Below are 26,222 nucleotides of genomic sequence, written 5' to 3'. Positions count from 1 at the left end.
AACTATATGAAGAAATTTCGCTCATATTGTAATAAAAAATAATTTTAAGAAAAAAAATACGCCGACTTCGAAATGCACTAAAAAGTATAAAATAATTTCTATTTCCTAATGAAGTAATTTGTATTTCATTCAATCATACAATTACGTAACAGATATGAATGAAACCTATTTACTCGTTAGGTAGTATATTAAATACATTTCAACCTTTTCGGAGGTGGCGCATAATTAAAAATACTTCAGTAAACGTTTAATTTACTTAAAAGGAAAAAGTTGTTCAGAATCGTGCCCCTGATAACATATTAAAAGGACATTAAAATCGTCCAAAGTTGATTTCAAAACTTTTCAACAATTTTTCGCTAATATCTCGAAAACTAAAGCTTTCCGCGAAATTTTTATATGAACAAAATTGTTCAGAATCATGTCCGTGATAAGATATTAAAAGCGCACTAAAATCGAGAAAAGTTTATTTCAAAAGTTGCCGGTTTTTTTGCAATAACAACACTTTGCAATTGAAAAATGAAAAATTTTTTGATAATGGTACCAATGGGGAGTCAGAACCTACCAGATGCAAAAGGTTTCGTTCCGATCGGTGCATCCAGCTAGGCGTAATAGGCGGGCACACATAGAAAATAAAAATAATAATAATTAAAAAAAAAAAAAAAAAATATATATATATACTGATCGAATTGAGTAACCTCCTCCTTTTTCGAAGTCGGTTAAAAATAGCCTGTATACGCACTTACCCCGTTTACGAACTTACCCCACTTCACCTTAATTGATATGATGGCACAAAATGGTGTTGATATTTATATGTAAAATGGTTTAAAATAAGGCACTGTGAAATCCTTAAGGTGTCAAAAAACTAGAATTAAGGATACCATATGCATATTTTTAGATTTAGAAGCTGGAAACAAATGATATCGCTGAATTAATTTAACAACTATTGTATGAAGAGTCAGAAAATTAATTGTGGAGAAATGATTCAACTTAGGAAATAATTTTAAGTCAAAATTTGAAAGGTGTCTAACACCTCTTGGTAGAAATAGTGTTAAAAAATAGACTTGTTATTTTCAAATTTACAGTTTATAAAAATAGATAGTTCTTATAATTTAGATTCGGTTTTCAATAGTAGTTACTCTGACTAATATTAGCAACTTTAAAATTAGTTTCTAATTTCTTTAAATCATTCCGATCTGAATTCTCTTCATATTCGGATTCTACTATTACCATCAATTTTCATGGATCCTATTTCCATAAACGTAATAAAAATAAAATTTCTCGGAAATGAAAATTTTATTCGATTGACGTTATTATTACTTAGACAAGTATTTTTATTTTCTTATTATTACCAGCATCACTTTAGATGCATTATTTTCGTTGAAATCATTCGGAGCCATATTTTTCTTAATAAAATAAACTACAATTCGTTATTAATTTTCAAATAACAGTTAAATTGTTCAGAGATTTTGTGTATCGACACTAAAACAAACATCGTGTTGACTTCGCTGAATATTAAGTAATTTAATTAGAACTTGCAAGCTGATCATAGGAGCAATGATACGTAGGACCTACAGATCTTAGCTCATACGTATGCCACTAATATTATACATTTTGTAGTTTTTTACAGTATTGTATTACTAAAATTTTATAATATAAAAACTCGCACTGTTTTCAAAATAAACATCTTTCTCATACCGTTAGTCACCTAAACCGCCGCCCAAATATTAGGAAATTTCAATTATTGTCACTATAAATTACTTACAAATGAAAATCAAGTGATCTTTTATCATCATATCATATCCAATATTATCTATTATTATCATTAAATTTTATCTATTACTATCTTGCCCCCTTTCAATATAAACAGCTTATTCTCAGTTCTAACTGGCGCAGTTGACAAATAAATCATATCACGAGAGGTTATGTTCTTGTTACATTAATCGAAACAACAGGTGCCAGAAGTATTAAATAGCTCTCTCATAAACTTGTTATTGTTACTATTTTGTTCATTTTCATTCTCTTCAGAAGTGGACTTTCGTTCACCTTCATTCTATTGAAATGGCTATTATAAATATAAATGACTAATTTCAATATAAATGGTTAATTTTCAGGTTAAAGGCTGTGTAAAACTACTAAAGGAACAACCACCCTGCAAAAGCGAAGGTCTGCTAAACGCTCTTCGTTACACCACCAAGCATTTGAACGAAGAGAACACACCGAAAAATATCAAGAACCTGCTAGCCGCATGATTACCAAAACAGCGCGGCTGCTGTATCAGAAGTTGAGACAGTTGGCTGTTGATATCCTAGAACCAGAGCAATGAGCGATACATCCATGTTGTAGCGCCACGAGGATGCTGAAGATGTTCTCACGTTTAACGTGATCCAAGTAACCTGTTCCTGATCGTGGCTGGGTGGTGGACCACAGAAGTGTCTTTCTTATCGAGTCTATGATAGCTGTCCGAAAACTGCCGACTTTTCAACAACAACTTTGACAAATCTGAAGGTAGAAAACCGAACGAGACGATTTTTAATCGCACAGTGGGCCAGAAACTGATCGTGACCATATTCTGAGACATGTTATCAATTATGCTACACATATTTGTCTCATAATTTGACACATTTGATACCTTTAGAGAAATGTTTCTAGGGTTAACAAATCTTATTCTGTTCATAATTATTTTTCATTCTTGAAAGTGACAGCAGATTTGTTGCTAATATATTTATATATATTTTTGTCTAGATTGTTTTTGATCGGTAGTAAGTATTAAAAATTTGAAATTCAGATTGGTGAATGGAGTATATGAAAATTTTGTGGTCTCTTTATTGTTTAGTATTGCACTGATATAAATAGTTTACGGATTTTTAATAAATCTATTGGTGTATTATGCATAAGTAATTTTAAATATTGTAACATAGGTTAAACATTCATATCTAAATTAATATTTGGTCCTGAGACTCCATGAAAAGGAATATTTTGAAGGAAATCATGTTAGCAAATATGAAGCTTGAAAACCGATCTAGTAGTTTCAGTATTAAAATAATTTTTTTCAGTATTGAAATCTGACTGATTTAGTAATTTTAATATTAAAATCAAAAAAATCATTCTGATCATGAAAATTGACAATTTATTATGACGAGTAGAATGAATGTTAGATATTTTAAAATTTGTCCTAAATAACATTGAAAGAGACCATTTTGTTTATGTTGCATTATGTTAAAATGAAGTTTCATAAATTACATATCATCAATGTCAAATAAATGAACAGTATCCATTATTATTAGTTTCCAGTATTTCAGATAGTTATAAATAATAAATTTCCTTGTCCGAAGAATTATTTGTTCTAAAGGAGGTTGTGTACGATTTTAAAGGAATTATTATATATTGATAATATGAAACACGGTATAGCATGATTAAAAGAAGTTTAACAAAACTATGTTAAAGTAAAAATATATCTGATGTTGAATTAGAGATTAAAATATTGTACCAAGTTTATCAATGATTTTAATAGTAAAATTAATGTTTGCTTATTAATTTATTAATTTTTGTTTATCTAACAATTTGTAACAGTTTATATAACAATTTATTGTATATTATTAACGATTTCATTAACTATTACTAATTTATCTTTGTTCATCTTGGTACCTCAAAATTAAAAATCCACTCTTCCTAAGTGTTAAAAGCGTCGAATACAAAATGACTTTCTTAAACGTTGCATCAAAGAAGATTTATTTATTAACTTGTTTAAAAAAACGGACAAAAACAAGCATGTACAATAAAATACAAAGCATGAGCTACACATTGAGTTACTACAGGCTATTACTGTTTTAAACATCGTGATTGAAAAAGGAAAGTAATATTTTAACATTAAATAGTAAAATAACCAAATTTTGATTTTTATGAAACTTTGTTGTGATATGCTTATAAATATTAAGGTGGTTATGTTTTTTTTTTTCAATAAAAAAAAATATCGTTGTTGCATTATAATTAAAAATGTACTGTGTATGTCTGCCAAATTGTCATACAAATCAATGAAGTCATTCAATATCACTCCCCGTTACCAACTTACCAGACACACACAATACCTCCAGTAAATGTTTATTCTGTACTGCACATGTTAAGCGCTATTTTCAATGCGGTTTATTGCAATCTTGAACGCAGTTCATTGCAATTTTAAATGCACATTTCAAACGCAGTTAATTGCAATTTTGAATGCAGTTCATTGCAATTTTAAATGCACATTTCAAACACAGTTAACTGTAATTTCGGATGCATTTTTCTGCAATTTCGAATGCAGTTTTCTGCAATTTTGAATGCACATTTCAAACACAGTTAATTAAGATTTTAAATTGACACAAATGCAGTTAATTGCAATTTTAAATATAAATTTTCATCATCTCTATCAATTACCTATATTTTTTATACAGTTAATTTTGTATTTTAAACAAATTTTAAAGATACTACATTAACCACCTTAAATAAAATTTGCAAGTAAATTAACAAATCCTGCATAGCGTAGCAAATCACATTCGAGACAACCTCAACTTTATAAGACTGCATTTATTTATTAAATCATTTTGTACCTCATTTATAAATTAATCATTGCTTTCTGATTTTCTGTTTTGGCCACGAAATCTCTCGGCCCACTGTGCATCGGAGGAATTGCTGTACGCGTTTATTGACGTTACGAAAACATTTAAACATTATTATTAGTCACCACTTTCATTATCATCGCTATGATTACGATTCTTCATGTTCATTCAAGTATTATCCTAATATCACCGTGTCTTCCCGAAGCGGGGGATCGAGTTGATTACAGCATATCAGTAAGGTATTTAGGATAATTTTTATTGTGGACATTCGAGAGCGTTACGATTAAAATAACGTAAGGTTTTTTTTTGTTGAACGAAGAGATTTCTTTGTTGAAAGCGTCGATTATAAAGAGGATATTTATGGAAAATTGCGATCTTTACTTCGTTATGAATTATCTCTACTTCGTTCTGTTAATGCGAATGAATTTTATGTCTGTTTCGACTGCAATTGAGCTCTTCCATAAAAATTAACACTCAAACACTATCGTTATTTTGACCCGTTTACTCGAGGATTTGAATGCTGAAACATACAGAAAATTTAAGATATCTTTTAACGAGCGATATATTTTTTGCATGATCTTTGCAAATCTTTTGTATTTTGCATATTTTATTTCTGTAACTGGGTCAAGCCACAATTTTACGAGGGTTAACTTCCTTTTTTCAATATATTTTAGTTGTACACAGCATAAGTTTATGGAATAATGTTCATTTAAAATTCGAATTTACCGTTTTTCTTCTAATTGCACTTACGAAGTCTACACGTTTCTGAATGTAGTTTTTCTTGCATCAAGAATACCAAATATTACGCAATTTTATTATTCAGTAAATCGTCTCGTTTATAAACTGTTTCGTTTACTGTTGTTAAAGTTTGATAATTGAGTAATTAAAGTACTCTTTTTACATGTTTTTAAAAAGTAATCATAGTTACCAATACTGCCCACAATATATCGAAAATTTGTATAAATATTTATCGTTTCGTATTTTGTATTTGAAAACAGATTTTCCAAATCATTCGCTAGTTGAAAAATTCAATTTTATATGACGTTGTTTTCATACAAGTAGAATCTTCTTGTTTGTATTATCTAATATATTTAATTAAAGACAATTATATGAGACTCATAAAAGATATTAATATTTTATTCACTTTTGTATAAACATTTACTTTATAAGATTTATTAATAAGATTTATTGTTCTTTTGTTTAAATTGTCTTCCTTTTTGCATGCGTTTCAAACCTTTATATGTGTATCGTGCAAAAATTTTTCACAGATAGTAATAAATATTCTTTCGGTGTTAAAGTTTGAAAGCACAGTCCTTTCCCAGAGATTTTCCACGTCAAAGCAATAAGAAAGGAAGCTCAATTTTAAGTTCAATTATTTTGACAATACTTGTACAATATTTATATTGCGTGTAGAATTTAAAGGATCACAACCGATATTAATAATATTTATAAGTATTTCGATTTGTATATTCCTTCGGACAATCCTGTTAAGAACGGTTAATCGAAATTTTATTTCGTTACTAACGGGGAAAGGAAAAAATGTTGCACTAAAGAATTCTAATGTTTACTGTAAGGAAAATGTTGCTGGTATAGTTTACGAAAGTGTAACTGGTTTTCATAATCGCGTTAACAATCAGAGCTCGAGGTTTGTTAGGATTTCTTGTTTCTAAAGTTTTAACGACATTCGTACAAAAAGAACAACGGAGATGCGCAAAAGCTTCACGAACGAAACTATAGTGTGATGTATCGTACGAATATATTGAAGAACACAATTCTCAGCGTATAAAATGAGGTAAATTTTGCGTATTTGTAAGAGTACCTGTGTGTGACTGAAAATACGAGGATACAAACATTTTTTACGTACAAAGTGAATTATATTATATTTGATTACCGTTGACTTTCCGTAAATATTATATTAGTCACCATTGTTTTGCCAGAAATAAAATTTAAGATCTTCCTTCAATTATACGTATAAATAATTTACTTGTAACGTAATGTAACGATTTTTGAAAATGAACGTTATTAACAGATATGTTGTGTATAGAGTTTCTGTTTATGAACATATTTATATTTAAATAACACTTATAACCAATATTTTAAGATTATTGGACTATAGTATCTATTTACAAATATTGTTACTTGGAGATGAAATTGTAGAAATCCTGAAGTTAATAAAACATTATATAAATACCCTGTGTTCAATAATATTGTTCTATGAACAATAGAAAATATAAATATATTAAAAATATGTATAGAAAATATAAAAGATGTTTTGAAAAAGAAAATAACAGATATGTCATATACAATAATGATTGCAAATAAAAATAGTGACATATTTCAAAATAAGAATATTAACATTATATACATATACTATACTAAATTTACTTTGTACTGACTTATGAAATTCTATATTGTATTCATCTGACTGACAAGGGACCATCCCGAAGTGATAATTTCCGATTTTTATGAAACTTGGATATAATGTAGTTCTTGAAAAAATATTCGACACGTATTTTTTTTTAGCTGCCATCATTCATGTTAAGGGGGTGAAAATAGCCCTCAAAGTGGGGGTGAGAATCACGTTTTGTGAAATATCTCGGGAACCAGTAGAGCTAGAGGGATGGTTTAAATTGCAAAGTTGTGTATTATTTAATGCGGAATCCAACTGTGTAAATGGATTTTTAAAAATCTCATTTTTTAAATAATATATTAAAAAATGACACTTTTTTGTTAATTTTTCTATTTAAAAGTTGTTGTATCTTCTCGTAATTTTTTATGTGAAAAGTAAGTAAGTATAGTATAGTAAGTAAGTATAGTTTTATACTTACTAGTAAGTAAGTATAAAATACGGATAAAATGGAATTTTCATTTTTACATTGTAAATATAGTTAATTATGAAAATTACATGTTCACCAAGTCTACGTAATTCGATAGTATGTTAATAAAAGAATTAAATGTGCAGCTTTATTTAAAAATGTAAAAGTGACATTGAAATCTTTTATGTCTCTATTTATATAAAAATCATTTACATCATAATAAATTTTAATAAATTTCTTTTTCAACAAATGGTCTCAAGGTTCTAAAGAAATTAAGCTGGTTTGTTGCAGAATTAAATACAGTGTTGAATAGAATACAGCAATCTTAATTTATTATTAAGGAATATAATAGCAATAATGGTTCTAATAACAATATGGAATTGGTAGATGTACAAAATATATATACATTTATAACAGTGTAGCAGAATTAAAAGAAATTGAAATTTCATTAGATTCATTTATAAATGTTCATTTTCAGATCATTTTTCAAACAAGGAATAATATTAATTTTATTTTTTACTGCCAAAAATGTGTTATGTAATTATAGCATCAACTGATATAACAGAATGTAACACGACAAAATAAGAAGACTGTAGAATAATGGGTTAACAAGAAGCATTATAGATATGTCGTTAATTTTTCGTTAATGCTTCTTCAGTAGGTATTGTGTTATTTTTTTTTTTTTTTTTTTTTTTTTTTTTTTATTGTTTACTATTCTATAAGCATTTTGATCTGCATTTGATAAAGAAACTCAAATCGCTATCTCCTAGCGCTACTAGTGAACTCTACTGATAAATTTATTTATTTCAATAGAAAATTTAATAAAAAAGTAAACTACATATATACAATTGAAGTATCACTAAAGATACATATACATGTGTAAATTTGTTATATGTATAATTTTTTTGTTGCACTCTACCATATTTACTGAAGTTATTATCTACAGATCTGTCTATTTCTACACCAATATTAATGGATGCAATTAAAATCAAAAGTGCAATTTGTGTAATTAATAAACGTTCCTTGAAACTGTGGAAAGAAAATTTGAAGTGCACTCAAAAGTAAATGCAAATTTCCAAGAGAAAATAATAATATCCAAGAAAAGAAATTTTCTTCATTCATAATTTGATGCATATTATAATAAATTAAGTCAATAAAATCAGTATTAATTGAATTTTTTTATAAAATTACATATGTGTCGCCATCTCACCGGCAAACATGTTGAACTACACACTTTTGAAACTGTAGTTTAATTAGTTTCTACATTCTGTCGCTAGTTGGCGGTATATTTAACAGAAATGTGATCATCAGAGTCGTCGGTCAAAAATAATTCTATTGTCAAAGCCGTCGATCAAAAAAAATTCTATTTGTACTTGTGAACAAATGATTAATGTTTAAAGCTATCGTCGCTTGATCGTATTCAATTTTATTTTAAAAACAAAATCGTTTAATATTCATTCTGCAATAAAACTTTAATTCAAGAATATGTACTAAAATTAAATTTAGAATAAATTCTAATTTAATTAGTTATTTTTGCAAAGTTATTAATTAATTGATTATAAAATATGGGAAGAAAATTCCTATAGAAACCTCTATGTTAATTGGGATCAACCTAAGAATGGTTTAAAATTGATAATAGTTTGGCAAAGTCAAAATATTTCGAAGTTAATTAGTCCTGCACTTCGATGTAATTCGATTCCTATTATAGTCAGTTAGGGTAACAAAATCAACTATATTGAATGGAACTAAACAGAAAATATACGAATTGTCTTTCCATATTTAAATCAATTAATTAACAACTTTGTAAGAATAACTAATTTTATTGAAATTTATTCTGAATTTTATTTTGAAACATGTTCTTGAATAAAGGTTTAATTACAGAATGAAGTAGTGAATGATTTTTTTTTAATAAAATTGAAAATCATCAAACGATGATAGCTTTAAATGTTAATCGTTTGTTGATAAATGTAATTAGAACTCTTCTTGACACATGGCTTTGGTAATAGATTTCTTCTTGACCGATGGCTTTGATGTTCACCTTAAAAATACAGTGGTAGTATAAATATAGCTTTTATAACACAACTCTTCTTTCGGGCTAATGACCACAGTAGTTGACGCCCGCAACAAGAATCAATCAACCAATCAACAACTCTTCTTGACCGACGGCTCCGATGATCACCATATTTCTGTCATATATGCCGCTATCCAGCCGTACAGTGTAGGAACTAATTAAACTGCAGTTTCAAAAGTGTGTAGTTCACCCTGTTTGCCGGTGAGATGGCGACACATATGTAATCTTATAAAAAATTCAATATTGATTTTAGTGACTTAATATCACAATATAATATTAAAGGTATCAATAGTTTGTGAATCATTTCCTTAGACAGACCAGATGAACTACGTAGAAACTTCATTTATTTTTAGCCGCTTCCTAGAAATTTCATCGCTAGAATCCAGTTCAGCTGTTTATCTAACGACCCCTATAACCTCAACTTCTTGATAAAATGTCAGTACAACTATTATTCTTCACTATTTAAAACTAACAAGGAAGTATACGTTTTATATTTCACGGAGAGAAAGAATAATACGTTAAAACTCATGACACTAACGAAACGTTAAAACATTCGACATTTTTACTCCTTCCTGAAAGTTTATATAACTGGTAATAAGATTCATAAAGAAGATTCATAAAGAAATATACGAAATGACAATATTCATATATAAGAGTCATATACAGTTACTCACAAAATTGAGCGTACAGTTACGTTAGCAATAAAAATTGACGGGAAAATCAATGCAAACACATATATTTCACAGTAAATACATAATATATATTTTATTCATATATTGTAACAAATAATTCGTAATTGAGTTTCTAAATAAAATAAGTAATTTGTTTATATTTAACAAAAAATGTAAAAATATGCTTGTTTTCATGACACAAAATTGAGCGTACATATACGTAATTAACATTATTTATATACTTATATCGCATTATCTATATAAATTAATATTTCGTTGCGTATCCTTTGGCATTAATTATTGCTTGCAAGCGACGGGGCATAGAATGAATTAAATTTTTTATGAAATTTGGTGGAATACTTTGCCACTCTTCTCTTAATTGCTGTTTAAAATCTTCTATATTTTGAAAATTTCTGTTTCTCATTCTAAATTTCAATTCTCCCCAAACATTTTCGATTGGATTCAGGTCTGGCGATTGCGGAGGTGTTTTTAATAATTTTGGTATATTATACAACAACCATAATTGAACAAAATGAGACGAATGTTTTGGGTCATTGTCTTGTTGGAAGTAATATAGTTGTGGCATTTTTAATTTTTCTGCTGATGGTTTTAAATTTTTTTTTAAAATATTCAAATATTGTATTTTGTCCATTTTTCCATCAATAAATTCAACATTTCCGGTCCTGTTTGACCCTATACACCCCCATAACATCACAGATCCTCCGCCGTGTTTAATGGTTGGACATGTATTCTTTTTATTATATTCGGTATTTGCTTTTCTCCATACGATTTGTTTCCTTCCGTCCCGTCCAAATAAATTTATTTTGGTTTCATCAGAAAATATAATATTTTCCCAAAAACTTTCGTCATAGTTAATAAACGTTTTTGCAAATTCCAAGCGCTTTTTCCTATTTGTTTGTGAAATGTACGGTTTTTTTCTGGCAATTCGGCCGTTATACCCTTCTTTTCTTAATGTTCTACGGATTGTTTCTACTGAAATTTTTGTTTTTATGCGTGAAGAAACTTCTGATGTTAAATTTCTAATATTTGTTTGTGGATCTATTTTAATTTGTCGACAAATCGATCTCACATCGGCTGTTGTTAATATTCTTTTTCTTCCTCGCCCAGGCTTATTTCTTACTGTACCTTCATAACGAAATTTGTTTATAATTTTTTGAACTGTCGAATGTGTTCTTCCAACTATTTTTCCTACTTCACGAAAAGATTTACCTTGTAAATATAACTTAACAATAAGATTACGTGTAGAAATATCAGTCTGCACTCTTTGCTGCTCCATTGCTGGTTTACGAATAATGGATTGTGTTTTGTTATTGTTTATTTAATAAATGAAGGTAGAAAACACATTTCACGGACTTCATATTCAAATGCACCAACCTTCGTTCAATACAGATCTGTATAACTTAAAAATTTTTATGTGTACGCTCAATTTTGTGTCATGAAAACAAGCATATTTTTACATTTTTTGTTAAAAATAAACATATTACTTATTTTACTTAGAAATTCATTTACGAATTATTTGTTACAATATATGAATAAAATATATATTATGTATTTACTGTTAAATATAAGTGTTTGTATTGATTTTCCCGTCAATTTTCATTGCTAACGTAACTGTACGCTCAATTTTGTGAGTAACTGTATGTATATTTATTTTATGTAATCTTTCAAAATCTACTTTTAAATTCAGCTTAACTATTAAGCTTAATATTTATGTTTAATATTTAAGTTTAACATTTAAGCTTAATATTTATGCTTAATATCTAAGCTTAATATTTAAGTTGAACATTTAATATTTACGTCCACACAAATTTTACACAACTATATCTTGCATACCACGAATTAGTATTTCAGTTTCCTATTGAAAGCTTAGTCATTGAAAACATGGGAAGATTTATGCAAAGAACTATTATCACATTCTTCCTGAATGTACCATGATTACTGAAACACCCCATATATTCACTGTGGATAATATCACTGCAAAAAGTATCGATAACTTAGGTTTTTGTAACCATTTCCGCATCGACCGTCGGTAAAACAGTTTCCTAACTTAGCATGCATCTTAAACTTTATATTTTTGTCTGCTGGTGGTTTAAGAACAGTCAAAGTCGGCTATTGACGTGACGCCACGGTTGTTATTAAGGCGCAATTCTTTAAATATTGATTGAAAGTAGGTTGGAGTCGGTGGGCGGAAACTCAAGAAAGATGAAGGGAAGGGAAACGAAGGTGGAGGTTAGACGAACGAAGGAGATGAGATGAGAAGGAAGATGGAGAAGGGAAGAGATCGTCTATTATATATGATGGGCGCGGTCGGTTCCTATGGATTTTTTCTCCTATTATAAATGCAGTTCATTTCGCGAATCAATTTTTAATTGTCGTACTTTCAAATCATTTCACAACAGGGTATATGTTTCTTTGCTATAGGATCCTGAAACTGGACATTTTTAGTTCAATCGAATTTTATGCGTGTTTTATAAATAAGCGTCTATAAAAGATCCTATAAATTTCGCTTATCGTTGTAGGCACGTGTTAATTGTACAATTATCAATATTAGTATTTGGATATTTTATCATCTGTAGAATTTACTGCTTTTTATGAAAGGAATTTATGTGCCGTATTGTTTATATATTATAGGCAAATATAAATGATTAAGTGTCTGTTAGAATGTCAGCATATTTATACTTTAAGAATAATATTTGTTTGTGTACATTGTAATGATACTTGTGTAACTGGATTTATTCTTGGAGGAGTGAAGTGATGAAGATCCTTACTGATGGGGTTTATATTCCACCCTGTCATGATCAGGTGCCTGGAATCTAGTTCCTAAAATTTATAAATTTGAGAGTTTGATAGTTTGTATATTTCTTGATATAAACATTTCATAATTTTGAAATTTAGAAGTTTGAAAGTTTGAAAATTTGGAAATTTGGGAATTTGGAAATAGGGAAATTTGGAAATTTGGAAATAGGGAAATAGGGAAATAGGGAAATTTGGAAATTTGGAAATTTGGAAATTAGGAAATTTGGAAATAGGGAAATGTGGAAATGAGGAAATTTGGAAATTTGGAAATAGGGAAATTTGGAAATTTAGGAATCTAGAAATTCTGAAATTTGCGAATTTAGTAATTCGAGAATTTAGGAAATTTAGATATTTTGGCAGTTGGAAATCAGGAAATTTAGAAATTTAAGCTCTGGGAATGTAAAGATTTGGCAATTGAGACTGAGAAATTTGGAAATTTATGCCTTTATTAACTTAAACGTTACAAACATCAAAATATGTATTTTATTTCTGTTTCATTTACACAAATGCAATTTAAACAAAATGTCAAAAAAGTAGTCTTATGTTTTCATTTTTTAAAAACGAAAACGAAAATGGTCAAATTAAAAGGTACTCCAAATTTTGGATAAATGATTAAATGATTAAATGATAATGAATAATTAAATGATTATGACTTTATCAAATGATGGTTGAATCATTATCTTTACTGTTTAAATAATCTAAGTTTTAACTACATTTTGAGTTAAACTTGATATTGAAAAATAGTAGGTTTGACAACGGTCTGTGTTTAGATTCCAATAAAAATTGATAAAACTACAAAATAAGTATAAACGAAGTTTAAACTATTGAACAATTATTTTTAAACGGAAAAGGATAAATGCTATTTTGAAAGCAGGTATTATTCAAGCAAAGCACTGTAAATAGTTTTATATAGGGTGTCTCAAAACTTGTGTCAAAAGTAGGTAATTATTCTATATTAAAAAATAAGCGCATAAAAAGAAACAACATTTTATTATTTTTCAGCTTTCGGTTTTGAAAAATTCAAATTTGAAAATTAATTCCGATAACAAAAATGATTATTTCGATAACTATTATATTATAAATTAGTAAACGCAAGATATTGCATTTGTTGTGAACTAATAAATGTATGATGTTATATTTATTATAAACTAATAAACATAAACATTGTAAATTAGTAAGTGCACGTATTCAAATTGTTGAAATGCATTAACAGCTATTATTGATGAGGTCATCGATTCGATTGCAAATACGATCAGTACATAAATGAATAGCAATATTAATTAGAATACCGAGTAACAAAAATCATTTTGTTAACAATTACATTTATTAATTCCTTAGCTCATGGAATGAAGACGCACTCGTGACGCACATTACAGTTCAAATGTGACCAACTCAAATCGTATTCACAGCTTAATTTATGAATACAAATTTAATAATTATAATAATTATTTGAATTCAAACTAATTAGAACATGTACAAAGAAAGATCGCTAAATCCCAAAAATACTTGACATTTCAATTTTTCTTAATTATCTTAATACTGTAGCAGTAATTGACTCACACTGACGCAACAATCACAAAAATTAAGAGCTCAAGCTCAAGAGCATAATTTACAATATACATCAATTATTTAATTAATGAAATAAGTCTTATAATTGTTATTTTCAAGATAGAAATATTTTTAAGAATTTTCAAATACAATTGTCACAAAATGGAAGCGAAATATGAACAAATTTTATATTTTTCTTCTAGGTTACTTTTGCATACGCAATAATTGTCTGGTTAATTAATTGTCTGGTAATGCTCTGTATACTTTTATACAATTAATATTTCTGCTTTATCAATAATAATTAATAATTTCTTACTTCACTTTGTTAATTTGTCGTGTTTGCGTTCGAAGCATTGAAGTTGCCAAGCTTGCACAGTCGAAGCTTCAGTAGGCAGCAAATTATTATACTCAGAAGGTTTATATTTTACAATTTCAATTTCTGCACATATTGTAATTAATTTATGAACAAATTTTAATTCATGGTATGCAACAAATACTTTTATTGTTATTTATAATTTATTATTTTTAACAATATTATATGTATAATGCATTATGTATGATATACTACAGTATTATACAATATACTATCATATAATTTATTATTATGTAGACTACTATAATATATCATAAAATAAGAGATATTTTTATTGGAATATTTCTATATGTATGTTATTTTGTATAGTATGATATGTTACATACAATGTACTAAATACACTATATACAATAATATATATTGAATATTCTATATCACAAAATATTCTCTAATGAATAACGAATATTATATCTGCTTCATCGATTTAATTTTTCGTTACAACACCCTATTTTTTAACAGTAATACATGTAATTAAAAATAAAATTTGAATACTTGAAAATAAGGTAAACACTATATTATTACAAGAAAACTCAATTATTTAATATTTCACTTAAATACATAATTCAGCACCTACCTACTTTCAAATCGAAGTCAAGATTTTCGTTCAACCCCTAACAGAGTTTTATATGTAGAATACTTAATATAATTTTATATTCATATCTGCGTTTAATTTCAGAAATAAAATTTACGTGTTAATACATTACTCACAGGTCATATACTGTAATTTATTAATATTTATCAAGCATTAATATTAAGTAACTTTTTAAGTATCAATAACGTTGTTAACACGTTGACTGCCACCATGTAGCAGTTGAAAATTTTATTATATATTATTTTTAGTTTCAACAAATCTTACCAAGTGTTTTCATAAATTGAAAACTTTTTAAGGTAGTATTGCTATTTTTAACAAATCCAATATTTCATAAGTTGCAAATTTTATTCGGTAGTATTTTTATAATGCTTATGATGTTTTGTAATATTTATTATTAATATGAGTACTTCCAATGAAGTAACTAAAATATTTAATAACATATATTCGTATGAAAATTTAAGCGTCATGAGTGACGTAGTAGTCAAAGTGTAAAACTAATTAAACTCAAATATTTTCAAAAAGAAATCTCGAGTACTATTTCTCCATCCACTGTACATTTTCGAAGGCGTTCGGTATATCGCTTGGCTTTTGTTTTGCCTTTAGCGGGACCGTCACTGCCATCAGTACCACCCTTGCAGAATTTTCCTTCCTTGTCAAGCTGTAAACTCCCCCCGACTTTCGCACTACCCGTTTCGGCCACACTCTTTTTTTTCGACCTCCCGCTCCATGAGGGAGTGAGAAAACGAATCAGTGAGTCCTATGGATTTTTTTTCCGTACCGCGAGTTCACCCCCTGTCGCTTACCCCCGTCGTCCCTTGTCCGGACCGGTCCACGATGTTTTAAGGGCTCGAGCAACCCCTGGAAGGCTCTAAAAAATTCAACCCCCAATTTGCAGGGTTAGCGGTCTGTTTAATTGCGATATCCACTACCTTCTTGCGATTCATCTTATTTTTTTGCTTTACCTGTCTGTCTCCCTCTCGCTCTCTTTCTTTGTTACACTTTCATTCTCTCTGCGGCTTTTTATTCCTGTCTGTCGTGATTTTCGAGGCGTCGAGGTGGCTCATAAGGGCTCGTTGCTCGTTAATCTTCCGGCAGTCCTTTTTTTCTTACCACGGCACCGTTCGGGAATAATAATGAGACTAATCCGTCCGACACACCCTGTACATTAATTCCTTGCACGGAACATTTCTCGAATCGACCACTTGAAAGTCTCACCGATACGAATTGTGCTTCTTATGGAGCTACCTCGCGACAAGGGGTAGCCATTAATACAACTGCTTCTTTGAATGTGTTTACATTCGTCAAGTACCTTGGAACAGGTATCATTGATACTGCTTTTTTTTGTGAATTAAACGTCTTCGATGATATTTGTTAATTATGCTGGTTTGCAATTATTTAGTGATTTATTACTTTAACGTGAGTCATGTTAATGTACACACTTTTATTTTTATCTATGTGTAGAATTATATTTTCGTGCATGTATGAATTTATATTTTTGTACATGTGTGAATTTACATTTTCACACACGTATGAATTTACATTTTTACATATCTACAATATTAATATTTACTAAAAATTCAGAAATATTTTCTGTTAAATTTTAATTTACACAAAATTGTCATTTAATTTACAGATTATTTCATAAATTATATCTAAATGAAAATAATTTAAATGAAATATCTAAATGAAATTTATACTGAATATATGAATCATATTTTCACACAAAATATTACCCTGACAAACACAATACATCGTCACTAAACACTAAAAGTATTAATATTAAAAAACAATATACATCTAATAAAAATATTCGAAGCAAACGACGTTCCTGCCCATTAACCCCAACATACTAACGCATGAACCTAATCTCAGAACCACCCCTTTCGACGCGCTGTGGGATACCGTGCACCCGTGTAACCAGTCTAATTGCGATATCGCCTTTTTTTGCATACCGTTTTTTTCCTTCTGACCCGTTCCTCATCCACGGTTTTTTGCCTGTTATTTTCCTGCCACCCGTAATTATGTGGGCGCGGTGGACCAAACAAGGGAAGGAGCTGCTCTACGCCACGGTGGCAAAGAAAAAAGTCGTTTTGCATATTTAAATCCCGGCGAAGAGCGAGCGGGACGGCGAATTATATCCAAGCGAATAAAGCGAGAGAGCAAAAGGGGTTGCAGGAGTTATCCATCGGGAGCAAAAGAGAAAAAAAGGAGCGGCGTAAAGGCGCGTGCGCCACGACAATGGGCTGTGTTTGCACACCCGAAAATTGGCCGGCACAGAAAAACAGGCGGCTGTCTCTCCGCATGAGACGAGGAGAAAAAACGTTACCCGATGCAGGAATGACGGGGTGAACGGCTAATCGAAGGATACCCGTTAAATATCTTTAACCCCGTTACACCGGTGTGCTAAAGGGTTTCTTCGATTTGGACTAAATAATTAGCACGCGATTTATGACATCTTGCTTTATGTCATATATCCCTTGCTGGGATACAGGTTGCGGTGTTGCATAATTTATTACAAGATGTGCTGGGTTTTATAGCCATTTACTGTTAGGAAATTTCTACTAATTATGGGTGTTATTCGATATCAAAGGGTTTGGTACTGCAGAAATGTAATTCTTTGCATTCCTTAATTTCTATTACCTACTCCTTCTTTTACAAAATATATAAAAATAGGAGGTTTTCGATAAAATGTATTGCAACAGTGTGGAGTATGTGATAAATACATTTATCATTTATTACATAAAATATACATATCTGAATTATTTATAAGATCTAAGAGAAATGTGTGGTCGAGCCACATTTGACATAGGGGTGCAAAGAGTTAAAGATTTTGTTTGTGGACTTTAATTGGTGGTATAATCTTCTTTCAATTTGAAAATTTTCCTATTTGAAAGCTAACTTACAAGAAGATGCAGTTTCAATTTTTACAATCTTCAACTAGTGTCCACAACCCCTCGCAGTGTTTACATCAATTAAATCAGCAATCCCTATTACTTAAAAATTACTAGTCTTAAATTTAGTCCTGTATTTATTATTTTATCTTACAATTAGAACCACCTTACCTTAACTTTACCTCTAAAACTATTCAAAATTACAATCCTAAATATTAAAGGTTATATTCAATTTTAGCAAAGAAAATTGATATCCGAAGATAAGAATCTTTCGTAAGTGTGCTTAAAAATTAATCACGGTTGAAAACAATCGAGTATCTCATTTCATCAAGGTAGCCCGATACAATCGAGCATCGACGTTCCATTTCTGATACGTGGACGTAGCCGAGCATCGATCGTTGGGATTAGTCGGATCCAATTTTCTGCGGACGATAAATTAGAATTTATGAAATGAACGTGGAAGGCAACGCGAGTCCTTCGAGGGTGAAACCTTACGAGGGAGGTCCATTCCTTTCCTTGGAAACTCATGACGAGCCTACTCGTTCCCGTGTAAAAAAAAGCGCCCCTTGCATACTCCCCCATAGACCGGAACTAATAGTTTTTCCGCCTTTTTTTCACACGGTGCCCCATGGTGTTTGACAGAACCGCGTCGTTTTGATCGTGATAATTGTTCGTTTCCACGAGATACATTTTCAATAATATTTCATTTTTACCATTGCTTCTGTGATTTGTGACTTGTGATAGATTTCTCAGATTTGTATGCAATTTTGCTGTTTATTTTGCAAGAGGCGCAAGTTCATTTTTGAAAGAAATGAAAGTAAGCATAGCAATAGATAAAAGCAATATTGTATTTCTATCATTGTTTTTGTGATTGAATAGATTTATCAGATTTAAATGCAATTTAGTTGTTTATTTTGTAAGAGGTGCAAATTCATTTTTTAAAAAAATGAAGGTAATCATAACAGTAGATAAAAGCAATATTGTATTTCTACCATTATTTTTATGATTGGATAGATCTATCAGATTTAAATGTAACTTAGCTGTTTATTTTCAAAAGGTGCAAATCCATTTTAAATAAAAACAAGTATTATTATTCTTATTACACTTATTATTATCAATATAACCTATACGAAAATGACCCACAATTTTTTAAATGGAACTATATAGTTTTTCTTAGATAAATCGATTCTCTGAAATATTCTGAATAAAAAAGTATTAGGGTATAATAGTGAAAAAAAAACGATAATTTCTAAGATATTTTAAGTTTCTTTTTTAACATAGTATGTCATTTTTGACATCACCTTGTTCATCAGTCATAGTGGATATCAAAAATGTAACACAAACTTGTACACCTGTGGCCATAGACGAACATTTTGATACCATATGTGTAGGGGTGTACTTTGCCATCTTCTCACATAATTGCCGGCTATGCCGTTTTATGTAAAGATATGAAGATCATCATAACAATAGATGAAACTTAATTTTTATCTGTAAGCAGTCCATAGTGAAAGTAATTTTGTTTCTATAATATTTAGGGAACAATTCGGATGATTAACTGTAATAGAAAGATGTTTATTTTGAAAGTGGTACAAATCTTAGGTGGAAATTATTTTTGATTAAATATTTTACGGTATTTAGCTTCGGTAAATTTTAATAATAAAATATTATGAAAAATGAAATTGTAGATTTGTCTAGGTATTATTACTTGTATTATCACTTTGCAGGTTCTAGTTCAGTTTCTAATAAATATTCAACAAAGACAACATGGTTCTTGTTTTAATATTGGTGCAACCCCTTAACAATTCAATGTTATTTCAAATTAATTACGAATTGTTTATTTTATTAAAATAAATATGGCACAAAATGATTTTGTCGAAAATATCTGCGATCTGAAAATATAGCAGGTAATAATAAAAAAATAAACATACTTTACTGTGTAATAACATTAATCCAATAAAACCCTCATTGCATAATTTAATTTTATCAGATTCGCAGTATATATTATTTTATTAACAGTAAATTATTCGTTAATATTTAACATGGAGAGAAGTTTGTATTTTACAATTTCGTAATTTTAATATTTTTGACATCTTACATTGGAAATAATGAACATAGCATAAACATAAAAGTTTGAATATTATGACTCTTATTAATATTCAAATACTATAGTATTCTATCAATTACTGTTTATTTGTACATAACTACATTAATTTATTATTGCTATGAAACATGTATTCTTCTTAACGATATTGTAAATTCTATTTCTTTAAAACAATTAACTTGTACAACTATTAATATATTAAGAAATATTTTCACGTCGCAAAAATATTCATATTTAATTTTTTAGTATGCTTGCACGTAAAAGATACATGCATGTAATAAATTTTTAAATGTCAGTATAATATAATACAAAAATTTAGAAACATCAGTCTAATATAATACGAAAAAGTGTCAATATCTTGTATAGTAGCCATTTTCTTTAATCACATATTGTAAGCGAGCACGTTAGCTATATTTTGCATGTTAAAATACGTATATTAAAATAGTAATTGTTAAATGGTAAAGTTATTTAAATTTTTAATAGCAGTAGATTATACACGTATTATATGCTCCACATGCGTTTATACTATATCTAGAATATAAATTATAGTATGTTCGTAAGTCTTTCATTTTTTCTTTATATTTACCATAATGATATACTATAATATAATGATATACTAATGTATTACATCTTGAAATGTAACAAAATTTTCAACTGCTCAAATTATTAATAAATTATTAAAGCCGATTTTGTATAAGTAAACAGAAATTTATTAATTCATGCATGAATCGAATATTTAAAAATTAATATCTAAAATAACTGCGTGATCATTGGCACTCCGTAAGTTAGAATATTGGTGGTATTCAACAAAATATGTCGAACCGTTCGATAGGTATTGGGGTTCGACAGATGTTTCCCATTTTTTTCATACTCCTTCCTCTGTCGATGGAACACCGTTATTTTCGCAAAAAAATTTCCCGAAACCGATCGACTGCTTTTTTACACACACATCATTAGATTACCTTTCCATGCACGAACGATTCATTGAACCAAATGTTTCTGTTCACTGCGTTTGCCCTTCACAAAATATTAATAATATATTTCTTGCATTGTGCAGTCCAATATTTTATTCATCTCGCAATCTGTGCAATCTTTTCTTACACCTTTTTTTAATTTAATAATTGTTAAATAATTTTTTAAAGTAAGTATTTTGATATTATTTTAAACTAAAATTCCAATGAAATTTAAATTGGAGAGCTGTAGAATACGTAAATGATATTTATAGATTTATTGAAAGTTTTATCATTTTCAATGTAATATTAACAATAGAATATTAAATATTAAAAATGAAAACACAGTGCAACATTTGACTCAAACAGCAGTAAGATGTAAAGATACAATATTTATAAAGTCTTTACAAACTTGCAAATTTTATTACTTTCTTTGCAATGTTAAAAATAGACAGACTAAAGCTTGAATTAATAAACAGTATGATACAAAAACGTACTTATAAAATTTTTGCAAAGTTGATGAAAATTGTATTACTTCCATTGCAATATTAAAAATAAAAACAGACTATAATATTTGCATGAAAGAACAGTAGAAGTTTAAAAAGATGACTATTACTTGGACTATTACTATGACTATTATTATGACTATTACTATAACTATTACTATGACAATTACTATGACAATTACTATGACAATTACTATGACAATTACTATGACTATTACTACGATTATTACTACGACTATTACTACGACTATCACTACGACTATCACTACGACTATTACTACGACTATTACTACGACTATTACTACGACTATTACTACGACTATTACTACAACTATTACTACGACTATTACTATGACTATTACTATGACTATTACTATGACTATTACTATGACAATTTCTTTTAAAAAAAGGACTATTACATATAACATCGATTTCCGTGTTCGCTACTCGACACATGAGTAGAATTAAGAATACTACACGTATGATCACAAATGGGATTACCGTGGTCACTAATTTTTTCGGCAAAAGATTATACGGATGCTGGTCATTTTCCGGCACGTTCGTGTAATCCTACGGTGATACACTAGGATATAGGAGTTTTTCCCGAAGAAAAAAATCATGAAAATCCCGTAATCCCGAATGGACAGGAATAACGAGTGTTTGATGACGGCCAGACCGAGGCTTCGTGAAACCATCCAGCGGTTCGTAAATTCTGAGGGGTAGTAACGTGAGAATAAAAAAACCTGGGGCACGCGCTTCTGGGGGTACCGTTTCATACCCCACAATCATAGAAAAGAACAAGAACTCGAATTCATGGTTAGAAAAAGCTCCTTAATTCACCGTCTGTACTTTAAAAAAAGTATATTTAACTTAATATGCTTATATTCATTTACTATTCGTGTTTCAATTCATATTTTTTCATGTTTTTAATAATTTCATTTTTGCAAAAATAGGGAGAAGGTAAATGTATTGTTTCTTGACTTTTAATTGATTTTTAGTAATATTCATAGTACAGTTATTTAAATAGTAATAATAAGGATAGCACTGAGGGTAGTAATAATGAGGGAAATAATTTTGTGGGTGTTTGTTAAAGCATAATAAAATATTTTAGATGAAATTAATTGTGCTTTGAGCTGGAAATTAATTATAATATTAAAAGTATTTTTCTTTTTTAGTAAAAATATAATTCTTAGGTTTTTAAGTAGAGTTGTCAGATATTTAATATGACAAACATTATTAAACCTGATAATTTTGTTTAGTTCTTTTGTATAGTAATTTTTGTTTAATTTTATATTTATTTTATTTTTACATGTATTTCATTTTATATTTATATTATTTATACATTTGTTTTCTTTTTAAATTATTGCTACTGTTATAATGTATATTTTTAATTGTATATTAATATAAATACTTGTTTTTGGTCAAATGATCGATTTGCAAGTTTGTTACTCTAAATTAAAATTTGCAAGTATCTTGAAATTTTGATCAATTTTATAGAAACTTTGATAAACACTCTTGAAATCCATGTTAATTTTTACGATAATTATTAAATTAAGAATAATTAATTTTCAAACTGAATTATGTCTTTTGTTTGCTTTTATATTTCGCTTAATTTTGCTCTCTGCTCCTTCATTTTTAATTTCAAAACACGTGTTAGTAAGATCATTATTACATTAATTAATTTATTTCCTCATATTTCACAATAAAGCAAAATTTGTAGCGAGATTAAATAATTTTATTCGTTACCTCGACGCTTCGTGGAGGTCGAAAAATTTCGTGAACATCTCGAACCCCTCGCTATCCAGGTTAGGTAGGTGAGTGACCCCCTTCGGTTTTTATACAAGGGTTTTCCTGAGGGGGGAGCGTTTTTTATTTCAGAGGTACCCGTGCCTGGGGTGGAGATCTTTTTTTATAGACCAGCATCTGTACCGTAGCTAGGAAAGCAAAATTTTTCAGTCAGCCAGTCACTCACCTGGCTCACTTCGGTGCAGCGAGTGTTTGGAAAATTTCTTCCCAGTTTTGCTCTTCCTATTTTACATAAACAATACTTACACCGGTTCGTATCGTAAACGTAACGTTTATCCTTTGCAGCTTACGTGAACATAGTTGTTTAGTGTATACAATGTTGTGGAACGAAATTTCTAATGGTGTGATGGAAAATTATCGTTGCAATGGTGAGTACGTTTTTGAAAATTATTTTATTTTCTTTATTTATTGATATTTATACCTTGCTTTTCTGTAGTTTCTATAGGGTTCGTGTGAATACATTAATATGTAGAAGTCACATATATGTAACGCACATGTACAAACATATATTAATGTACATGTAATGTATATGTATTAACATACATTAATATACATGTTTTTCTATTGTCATAGTACAAAATATTCTTGGTGTAATAATATAACAAATTTTTAATTATTAAAGTCACTAGCATTAAACCTACTGTCATATAATACCCATTTAATTTTATATAGTAATTTATATTGAAAGATATACAGTACGTATATATTAACTGATATATTGCATTTATACTAACATATTAACTAATTTTCATTGATCATGATAGTTGTTTCTAATCAATCTTCAATTAGCAATTACTTATTACTTTAAATCATATTTAAATAATATACAATAAATAACGAATATTAGTTATTTTAAATAATATGCTTTAAATAACAAATATTAACAATTTTAAGTAATACTTAAACAATATATTTTAACATCGAGTAATTAATTAATTTCGAATAGATTATTTATATTGAGATTAATAAAATTCTTCTTCTTTATTCATTTTCATATATCTTTTACCAATACGCATGATAAAGGACAAAATATGTAACTTTACAAAAATTATTTATTTTTTGCTACATTGCTACATTATTTTATAACATGTTGTATTATTATTTTGTTATACTATTTTTAATAGAGTATCAACTATAATATATTACACGAATATTTTATTTTACAATACATGAGTTTTACGTATTCGAGCATTGACAGTATAAAAAAATGAAGAACTTTTTGATTAAAAAATGCCAATCCATAAACACGTATTTTCCGTATACCAAAAATTGGATAGCATTCCAATAATAATATGAAGAATGTTCGCCACGAGCGCGCAATTTCCATATTCGTCAGAGGCGCTGAAACGAAGTGAAAAATTTGGCCGGGAAAAGCCAGAGATTCGACTCTTCCTTGCCCTCCGTCATTCTACGTCTTCCATTAAAAAGAAAATGCTTTTCCTTCTCCCCACGTTCCCCCGAGATTAAAACATTCGTGAACGAGTCGTGAACTCGTTTGTCGTTTATACTCTCGCCCCACGTCGATTCTCCGTTCTCCTCTCTCTGTCCGGCTCTTTCGCGAACACATCTTTCCCGTGACAAGATGAGTCGGATAACGAAGCGCCCTCGTCATGGAACTAATTTTCTGTAATTTCTCAAAATAAAAAGAGAGAGAGGAAACGACTATCGCGGACGTTAGCCCTGCGATACTCCCCTCGATACGATCTCAAAGACTTGCTGGCATGTCGACGTGGCCTCCACGAAGAGAACGATGGAAAAGAGAAAGAAAAGTAAACACGACGAAGAAAAGGGTGGCAAAGAGGGGCGGTGTGACGGCGGAGGAGGAGGGTGCAGGAGGCGAGAGAAAAGAAAAATAATCTCTTATATACGACGCCCACGGTGTAATGGAGGGTATTTCGCGCTGCAAAACACCCGAGCCACCCCCGAGCCAAGCCTCTCTCTCGCGCTGCTCATTCCTGGCCATGCCACGACGTTGAAAATATTATTTATCTCCTACGAGCAACGAGCGAAAACGCTGAAGAAGATCTAGCTGAAAATAGGACGAGAGAATAACGGCAAGGCTGAAACATGTATAGGTACATGCTTGATCTGTTCGTGTTATGTGATGTCGAAGGAAATGCAATTTTACAACAATTCTTATGGCTTGGTACTAGTTTTTGCTGTAACTGATAATTATATTATGCATACGTTTCTGGAAACAGTTTCTGCGCTTCAGTATTTTACAACTGTGCATTTTTTTCGTCGATGGGAATTTTCTACTAATTCCTGTGGCTTGATGAGTACAATTTTTGTATTGCAAATGTTAGTTATTAGGGGTAGGTTTCTTGAATCCCCCGAAACAGAATTTCTAGTTTTGAGTATTTTACAACTGTGCATTTTTTTCATGATGTCTACAATATTGTTTTGCTAAATCCTGTGGCTTGATGAGTACAATCCTTTATTGCAAATGGTAATTATTAGGGGTAGGTTTCTTGAATCCCCTGAAACA

General features: G+C 29.5%; 1 protein-coding gene across 2 annotated transcripts in view; it reads left to right on the top strand.

Moving 5' to 3' along the window:
* The window catches only part of LOC100880858 (CYFIP-related Rac1 interactor B), a 63,813-nt gene extending 57,031 nt beyond the window's left edge, over positions 1-6,782 (top strand). For both annotated transcript variants that reach the window (XM_012281740.2, XM_012281741.2), the window contains exon 7: positions 2,112-6,782. In XM_012281740.2, coding sequence (XP_012137130.1) covers positions 2,112-2,249 — 138 coding nt within the window. In that variant the 3' untranslated portion in view covers positions 2,250-6,782. The remainder of the gene's footprint in view (positions 1-2,111) is intronic.
* The last annotated feature ends 19,440 nt before the right edge of the window (positions 6,783-26,222 follow it).

Source organism: Megachile rotundata, chromosome 11 (assembly GCF_050947335.1).
Source record: "Megachile rotundata isolate GNS110a chromosome 11, iyMegRotu1, whole genome shotgun sequence".
NCBI classification, from domain to species: domain Eukaryota; kingdom Metazoa; phylum Arthropoda; class Insecta; order Hymenoptera; family Megachilidae; genus Megachile; species Megachile rotundata.
This window is presented reverse-complemented; position numbering and strand designations above follow the sequence as displayed.